Source organism: Aplysia californica, unplaced genomic scaffold (genome assembly GCF_000002075.1).
Source record: "Aplysia californica isolate F4 #8 unplaced genomic scaffold, AplCal3.0 scaffold00515, whole genome shotgun sequence".
NCBI classification, from domain to species: domain Eukaryota; kingdom Metazoa; phylum Mollusca; class Gastropoda; order Aplysiida; family Aplysiidae; genus Aplysia; species Aplysia californica.
Genome location: NW_004797785.1, coordinates 446,381 through 456,353, shown reverse-complemented (window position 1 = coordinate 456,353; position 9,973 = coordinate 446,381). Strand labels below are relative to the sequence as shown.

The following is a 9,973-nucleotide window of genomic DNA, read 5'->3' as shown; positions in this document are numbered from 1 at the left end:
CTTGTAGATTTCATCCCCCGGCTATCTAGACGTCTCCACGTGCTCCAAGTGAGTCTCGGAAAATACTCACCCCGTCTCTTGAATCCTGTTTCTTTGGCGAACGTTTTTTTTTTTTAGTAGAGGCTTTTACGGCGCTCTGCATACGGTCATATGAGCGCCAGTGTTTCTAAGGCGAACGTCAAAGTATGGTGTTGAGAAAATATATGACAACGTATCAAAGTTTTGGGTGTATGCTGTAAATCCCCTATTACTTTTTTGACCCGCTTTAGGCTTACGTCAAAGAAAACGTGTGGAAACCTTAGTTTTCAGTGACTTTTATGAATGGGCTTTTAGATTCTGTTGGTCGCTTAACTTTTAGACCCGCATGTTGAAAACTCTCTGAACAACGTCAGTTCAGGGGGAGCCAGGGGGAGGCTTAACACTTTCACAATACACCCCCCCCCCCCCCCCCCACACACACACAGACGGGGGGAACCTCCATAGGCCCTACATCATGTAGTTTTATCTTTAGCAAGAGTTTTACGACACTTGCGACACAATAAGGTCATAAAAGCGCCAAAGACGAGAGATGTTACAAGAGAGTAACAAACACAAAAAAGAACAAGCGGAGAGATCAGGATGATAGATGTTTGATAGGAAAGAAGGAGCAGACCACACCAGAGCACCCACCAACCACCCATAGACTAAAGATGTTACAAGAGAGTAACATCCATTTACAAAAAGAAGAAGGAGGAAGGATGAGGACAATATTAATGTTTGATAGGAAAAAAGGTGCAAACCACACCAGAGCACCCGCCACCCACCCACCAAACAACAAGTAAACGAGTCAGGTAAAACAGTCCCAGTTTATTTGCTCTCGGCCAAAGCCACAGTCAAGGCAACACAGGCATTACCCGTAGTCACCCGGTGCGGGGATCTAGGAATACTGAAAATCAGCGGAGAAAATCTAGACATTTTGTACTGTGGAAAATACAGCGGAGTTTGCTGAAACCCAACACACTTAGGTTAATAATTTGTTCATGTTTAGTGTTTTTTGAAGATAATGATTTGTTCAAGCAAAGTGTTTTTTGAAGATAATGATTTGTTCAAGCTAAGTGTTTTTTTAAGATAATAATTAGTTCTTCTAAGTGTTTTCTTAAGATAATAATTTGTTCACGTAACATGTTTTTTAATACCCCCCCCCCCCACCCCCTCCCACACCATTGCTGAAACCCAACACAGTTAGGTTAATAATTTGTCCATGTTAAGTATTTTTAACATCCCCCCCCCCCCCCCCTCCAAATTGACACAGTTTAGATCATTTAGGAGGCGGGCTTCCGACCCTACCTGTAAGGACCAAACCAGGCTGAGAGGGATGCAATATCAAACAACGTCCCTGCAGAAAGACCGAGATACTCCAAACAAATTCTCTTCCCGGAATCAAACTCGGGTCTCCTGCATACCTTGGCCAGGTGTTTATAGCTTCACCACAGACAACAGTGAGCTCGATTAATCTGAAATGATCAGTAAAGCAAATGATTCCTCATTACGCCCCATGCCCAATTTTTTTCCTTTTATTTGATCGACCTCTCTAACCTGAAAAACTGTCCAAATCGAAGAAAATCTGGCATCCCTCAAATGTCGGGTTAGGTTAAGCAAACTCCATTGTGAATGAAATCAGTCGATAAAAATCTGCATTGGTTAATTATAATGTGTAAATAAAAATCATATATATATCTATCTCAGTACATCGTGTAGCTATGTGAGCATGGGAATGGCAGGCGCCCCACACAATCACACAGACCTCGGGAGTCGGGAAATCAAAGTGCAAGAAAAATCTACCGTAAATCAACAGCCAAACGCAAACACAAAGTGATATGTCTCGAAGTCAGAGCTACCGTAACACAAAGCTTTCGGTCAGTCAGACGTGCACATATTAATATGTACTAGATGTAGATCGAAGCCCTACAATTTGAAACTTTTAAAAAAATTATTTTTTCAATTCAGTTTCTTAATCCATTATAACAGTCGCATGATCTCAAGAAATATTTCGTCCACTTCCTAAATGCAAAAAAAAAGCAACAAAAAAACCCCCAACATAATTTCGGTATAACTGCCGAAAGAATGAAAAAGTTTTTTTCTCTCTCTGTTGAAAACTTTAGCTCTGAGCTTAGTACCGGGTACATTTGATATAAAAGCTTTGCGACAATAAAATAAACAATATCACAAGTCCAAACGTTTGTCAACAGTCAAACAAGATGTTGTGCAGGAAATCAGGGAAATGAGGCAGCTGGCAACAGAAAACAGTACATCATGTACAAAACTTGTCATCGTACATTGGAAAACAAAAAACAAAACAACTTGTAAACTCTTCCAAAGGCACACAATTACAAAAAAGTAGTAATCCTTTGCTTCCCGCCAAAAACACACACACACAAAAAAAGGAATAAATAATCAGTGTTAATAAAATAATTTCTTTCAAATGCAATTTTAAAAAAAAAACAATGAACACTGGATCAACTCTTGCTCCAAAGTTGACATCTCTGACTTGAATCCCATCCATAGACTTATACTTTTACACCTAGACCACACACTGCCAAGGCACCTGCTCTTCCCTCTCGATAAAGACTTTGCTGCCAAGCCCCCCCCCGTGCCAAAGAATAGAGGTTTAACAAGAGAGTAACATACACCAAAAAGTAAGAGGAGAGATGAGGACGACAAATGTTTGATTGACAGGAATGAAGTAGCAAACCACACCAGAGCACCTGCCAACCACCCACGGAAGAAGTCTTTGGTCATGGAGAAGTTGAGATTATGGTAATGAATGTCCAAGAGATGGGTCAAGTTATGATGTCAAGTGTCATAGGTCATATGTCACGGGTCACATGTCATGTGTCAAAGGACATGTGTCATAGGCCATGTGTCATAGGTCATAGGTCATGGGTAAAAAGTCATGTGACAAAGGTCATATGTCATGGCTCATAGGTCACATAAGTCACGGGGCATATGTCATGTGTCAAAGGACATGTGTCATAGGTCATGTGTCATAGATCATATGTCATGGGTCATGTGACAAAGGTCATGTGTCATGGGTCATAGGTCACATAAGTCACGGGGCATATGTCATGGGTCAGGGAGAATTGTTGGAGAGAGGAATAGTGTTGAGATCACCGGTCATGGGTCAAGGACTGGGTCAAGGTTATGGTCAGAGAAAAGGGTCAAGTGAGGATGTCACATACACACACACACACACACACACACACATGCACACACACTACCAAGCACACCATGCCAACAGTAGCATTTCAATAATATTTATATCAATAATAACAATAGTAACAATAATAATACTAATAATGTAATGATAACAATAATATCAAGGGAAGGACGAGGAGGAGATGACGATGACAATAACAACAACAACAACAGCAACAACAATAACAACTACAACAACAATAGCAACAATAACAAGATCAAGGGAAAGAAAAGAAAATACTGCATCAAAAAGAACAACAATAATATATTGATATTATGCACCCACATACACACTGAACTCAATTTTTTTTAATTTCCCAACATGGGAATCGAACTCACATGGTCTGAGAGTGAAGGCGAAGCACCTTGACCTAACCACTACACCACAGACGACCACAGACGCCAGTGAGTAATCCGAGCGGGGGAGAAGCATGTCACTCGTCTACAGTTTAGTTTTAGTAAAAGTTTTACGGCACTTGCAACAAAATAAGGTCATGTAAGTGCCGAAGATTAGAGGTGTTACAAGAGAGTAACAAACACACAAAAAAAGGAGGGAGGAGAGATCAGAAAGATAGATGTTTGGAAGAAAAGAAGGAGCAAACCTCACAAGAGCACCTGCCAACCACCCACATTGTTTACCGTGACACATACGCTTCTGTAAGCTTTGCCAGTGACTTACTTATGAAGGTTACCTCTGGGGAGGGCATGGAAGAGCTACGTGTACAAATCAAAAAAGATTGTATCTAAAATTTTCAATAATAACATTGTTTCTTTTGCATAGTCTTTTAGAAACAAGCTCCGAGAATCAAACATTGGAGCAGAAAATCCACAAAACACATTGAAAAAACAGACAACGACATCGAGAGAAAAAGACAAAAATAGAAACAAGAGGGTGAGAAAACAAAGAGATGAGACAGTAAAATAGCGACGTAAAGAGACGAGAAAATGAGAAAATGAAACATTGAGACGAGATAACAAAACAAGGAGAAAACATGACATTGAGACAAGATCATGCAATACTGAGGCAGAGAGATAATGACACAACGAAACAATCTAACATCTGAAACACTAAGACAAGAAAACGAAACAATCTAACATCTGAAACACTAAGACAAGAAAACGAAACAATCTAACATCTGAAACACTAAGACAAGAAAACGAAACAATCTGACATCTGAAACAATAAGACAAAAAAACGAAACAATCGGACATCTGAAACAATAAGAACAAAAATCAAGACAAGACAACCAGACAACAATCAACAACAAAAAACAAACCACACTTGCCCGACACGGAAAAGTGGCAAGAATTTCTCACCGAGACTCTGTGGAAAGTGCCGTTCTCCTGAGAACAAGGCATGAAAGAAAAAAAAACAAAAGTATAGGAGACCACCAATGATAGTACCGATATATAACAAGATAATTCACTCCTTTCTTTGAGCCAATTAAAAAAGTGTCCTCAAAATCCGGTGGCGTCCTCTTCAGAAAAGCGCACCCTTTGCGAAAAGAGTTACCCAATTCGTGTGAAAAAAATCAAAGTGAAACTAACAAGTTTTTTGATAAATTAGAATTCAAATTTTGGGAGAACGGAAGAGGCGACTGTTTTCTTCGATTAATTTGACTTTAGAATGAGAGGCGAGAGGTCATTAAAATAAAAAAAAAAAAAAAAACTCCACACTGAACGAACCAGAACAGCTGATGAACAGCAGTCAATCTGCGCACGCAAGGAGGTGCTATTCCTATTCTTCTTCTGGAGAAACGGAAGAGAGCTTCAAAACAAAGACTGTAGCACCATCTGAAGCAAAGAGCGGACTTCCTCGGACACTTTTTTGGCTGAGTGAACCATCTTGTTAAGTACGATCTTTGAGGACACCGCACTGCCAGACACTTCAGTAAGTACTACACAGCGTAATGTACACGGCTACAGAGGTGCCCAGCACAATGTTTGTTAGTTTTAGTACGGTTTTACGGCGCTCGCAACTGCATAAGGTCATATGAGTGCCACAGACACACACAGACACACAATAACACTAGAGGGACATAGCCTTCAATACCACTGATTTTGATCGCAGAACATTACACACAAGTATATGAACACTACACACTCTTGAGAACACGGAACCTGAACATTTAGAATAACACACTTGCAACACACCCACGCACCACGTGTAGATCAACAAAATGTGTGCTACATATCAATGTATATACTATATATATGAATGCAACACATCAATAACAATAAGTATATATTAATGATTTCTCAAAGAGCAGATTGGTAAACAATGGCAAAATGGACAGTGATATATATGTGTCACGGAGCCGTGGAATCAGGCACTTGCCAATTTTTGGGCATGTGGAGTTACTGATATAATCTGAAAGCTTATTCATTTGCCTTGCTTTCTATGCAAAAAACACCCATTTATCCTAAAGAGAAGTCGAAATATTTGCGATTGAAGGAGGTGAGGGTAGCATGGTTTCAAAGGTAAAATTATCGAGAAAATGGCCGCCAAAGTTTGGTAGCTTCTACAGCAAGAGAGTCCTTGAAAACTGAAAATTTACATATTTTGTGCCATTAATTAACGTATTTCAGTCAAATTCATATAGAAATGTGTTTTTAAAAGGACATAAAAGGTGTTGAGTAAGAAAACAAAATGTGATAAAAATTGTCAAACTGGAGGAAAAAATGCCTGTTCGTTCACTTTGATTACTTTGACAAGCACCAGATTCCACCACGATGCCTCACATATATATATAATAAAGGCCAAGATTGAATGATTTCTGTAAGTGTAGATTGGTAAAATAAGCCAGAAATGATCTATCTAATGATTCGCTAAGTGCACATTGATGCAATGTGACAACCAAAATGTCTAAAGATTTCATAAAGAGAACCTTGGTTAAACGTAATAAACATAGCGATACGATTGCTCTCATGCAGATGAAAATACAGTATAATTATTATTATTATTATTTTTATATTATAATATCTGAAGATGTCTGAAAGTGAACACTGGTAAAATAAAATGACATCATGAAAATAGCTAAAGATGTCTAAAGTTGGACATTGGAAAAATATGAAATTACACGATGAAAATGAAAAAATGATGCGTGTGAAAGTTCACATTGGTAAATTATAAAACGACATGATGAATATAACAAATGAAGTCTTAAAGTTGGCATTTGTAAACTATAAAATGGCATGATGAAAATATATCTAAAGATCTGTGAAAGTGTACATAGGCAAAATAGAAAATGGCATGATGAAAGTATCGTAATGTGAATGACGTGATGAAAGTATCTCTAAAGAAGTGTGAAAGTGGATATTGGCAAAACAGAAAATGACAGGTTGAAAATATCTAAAGATGTCTTCAAGTGGATATTGGCAAAATAGAAAATGACATGTTGAAAATCTAAAGATGTCTTCAAGTGGATATTGGCAAAATAGAAAATGACATGTTGAAAATCTAAAGATGTCTTCAAGTGGATATTGGCAAAATAGAAAATGAAATGAGGAATATAACAAATAATGTGTGGAGGTGGGAATTGGTACCAGTGAGTCCAACACACGTACGTGTCTACCACTATCGTCCTTGAAGAACACGGTGACCACTGGCAACACCACAGTATCGTAGCGATGGACAAGTCCACAGTACCGTAGCGATGAACAAGTTAGTTAAAACAGAACGGAACAGTCATGGTGCTTTTGTTTTAGTGGAGGTTTTACGGCGCTCGCAACTGCATAAGGTCATATGAGCGCCAACGTCGTGGTGCACAGTGGCAATAGCTATATAAAAATCACTGGTAGAAAACACGCTACGGGGCTCGAATGTATAATATTCACTAGGCATTTAAAAAATGTGGATGCAAGCCTGAAACGAAACGAAAGAGAAGAGCATTTTTATATCGCTTTATCTTATTTCTCTGTTTTTTCCCCACTGTGATTTGTTAACTATAATTATGCCTTTAACGTCAAACTGTGTATTTATGTATGTACTGATTTGTATTTTGGGGTCAACATACCTGTGTATTGTAACAGTGGATTTTCCTCAGTGAATCAAGCAGTGTGTACTTTTTTAGTATAGGTTTTTATTCATTCTCAATTAAACACGTGTTTGACATACCAAACTTATTTGTCTTTTTTTAAGATACACACTGAGGTTCTCATGCAGATGAAAATAGGCAATATAATAAATGTAATTCAGTATTATGATTATTACTATTATTATCATCATCATTATTATCATTATCGTTATCACTATTATTATTTATCATTATTATCATCACCCCTCACAGTATTGACAGCTGGTGAAAACAGAGGGTCCGTCTCTACAGTCAGCAGATTACTGGGAGAAATATCTCAACATTATCTGTCTGTGTTACCTTACACTTACACAAAGGTCTTACATTATCAGTCCGCGTCACCTTACACAAACCTTACACAAAGGTCTTACATTATCTGTCCGCGTCACCTTACACAAACCTTACACAAAGGTCTTACATTTTCACACAAACTCTGCTGCCTTGAGGGGGGGGGGGGGGGGGGGTGTTGCGGCGGGGGGGCATAGTTCTGTTTCACCACTACCATAGACACATAATCACACTCAACACACCATTGTTTACCATGAAAGTTCGTTCACCACCCCACTAGGAAAGCTCTGTTTATTTACTTGTACAAAGCAGGCAAGATTCCACCACCACCACCCACAAATCAGCCTTCAGCAGCAACATTTCTTTTCATCTCACTAACAATAGCTTTCAACATAAAACATATCCCAACATATAACTAAACGTTTGACCTTTGACACAAATGTTTCATCTTCTAGAACTAACAGTTCAGCTTTCGTCATCAAGCTTCCACTCATGCCATAGTTCCCAAATCTCTCAGGATTCCGCATCCAATTTCGAATCACTTTTCTTTTTCACGAGATCAATTTCTGCATTCTTTCGAACTTCGGCAAAGTCAAAGTCTTTCAGCAGCTTCCCGTTCTCAAACACGACTTGCATAATGTCCTGGGGGAAAAAAACGGAACAACAAAAATCATTTCGTTAAAAACGTAACCAAAACAAAAAAATAAAGCAAAACCCTTTCTACAGTCCACCATGCACAAAAAAAATCTCCGGTACACAGAAATCTTCTCGATGAGTGCGGACTTCTGTGTACATGCTTTTAATACAAAGAATATGTGAAGCATCATGGTGAAATCAGGCGCACGTCAAAATAATGAAATCGAAGAAATCGTCATTTTTCGGCCAGACTGGAATTATTAATTTTTTGGGGGTTAACACCTTGTATGCCCATTCAAAAACATTCTTATGTGTGGATTTTATGAAAAAACGTTGATTAAAGGCATGAAAAATGTAAATTTTCAGTTTCCAAGGACTCCTGAGCTGCTATGGAAGTCACCAAACTTTGGCGGCCATTTTCTCTCTAATTTTACTTCTGAAACCAGGCGACCCTACCTCTTTCAATAGCAAATATCTTGACTTCTATTCAAAATAGATTGATATTATTTAAAGCAAATGTAAGGCAAATAAACAGCCTTTAAAGTGATACCAGTAACTTTATACTATATCCAGAAATTGACAAGTGACTGATTTCACCCCATCACGACACATATACATGTGTTGGAAAAAAATAGGAACCTAAAAATCTGTTCATTGTGTGCATGTTCACTATGTGTGTGTTTCACAGTGGGTGTGTCTGCTATGTGTGTGTTCACTGTGGGTGTGTCAGCTATGTGTGTGTTCCCTAAGTGTGTGTTCACTATGTGTGTGTTTCACAGTGGGTGTGTCTGCTATGTGTGTGTTCACTATGTGTGTGTTTCACAGTGGGTGTGTCTTCTATGTGTGTGTTCACTATGTGTGTGTTTCACTGTCGGTGTGTCTGCTATGTGTGTGTTCACTATGTGAGTGCCACACTGTTCATGATGATGATGATGATGATGATGATGATGATGATGATGATGATGATGATGATGATGATGATGTTGATGATAATGATGAAGATGATGATAATGAAATTCAATTAAACAAATTTTAAACATTTTATATTTATATATTTTGTCTGTAAATCAAGCAAGATTTTGCCTCCTACTCTGATTTTAATATGATGATCATGAAGATGATGATGATAATGACAATAATAATGATGATGATGATGATGATGATGATGATGATGATGGAGATTTTTGTTTGTTTCTTTAATGGACCTGGTGGACTCCATGAAAAAATCTTCGAGCGAGAGCGAGGCTCTTTTTCGGCTCCATTGTCAATGTGCTTAAAGGCACCTCCACTCGTCCAAATAACTCCATTCGAATTGCCATTGATGATGATGATGATGATGATGATGATGATGATGATGATGACAATGATGATGATGATGAAGATGATGATGACAATGATGATGATGATGATGATGATGATGATGATGATGATGATGATGATGATGATGATGATGACAATGATGGTGATGATGACAGAGAATCTCTCCACCACGGTTGATGAGTTACCTTGTTGGGGTCTCCCTTGCCCTCCTCATACGTGACAAACTTCCCATTGTGACACTCCAAGGTCAGGCGGCCCTTCTTGCTCTTCTTGCCGTGGTCCGTCACCGGGTCTTTGAACACACTCACCTGGACACACAAACAGACAAACAGTCTTTGAACACACTCACCTGGACACACAAACAGACAAACAGTCTTTGAACACACTCACCTGGACACACAAACAGACAAACAGTCTTT

General features: G+C 38.6%; 1 protein-coding gene across 1 annotated transcript in view; it reads right to left on the bottom strand.

Moving 5' to 3' along the window:
* Positions 1-7,761: 7,761 nt before the first annotated feature.
* LOC101858297 (nicotinamide phosphoribosyltransferase) overlaps positions 7,762-9,973 on the bottom strand; it is a gene marked incomplete in the record, with an annotated part of 19,591 nt that continues 17,379 nt past the window's right edge. Inside the window, 2 exon segments of the mRNA XM_013086876.2 lie at positions 7,762-8,240; positions 9,740-9,862. Of these exon segments, the coding sequence (XP_012942330.1) occupies positions 8,112-8,240; positions 9,740-9,862 (252 nt within the window).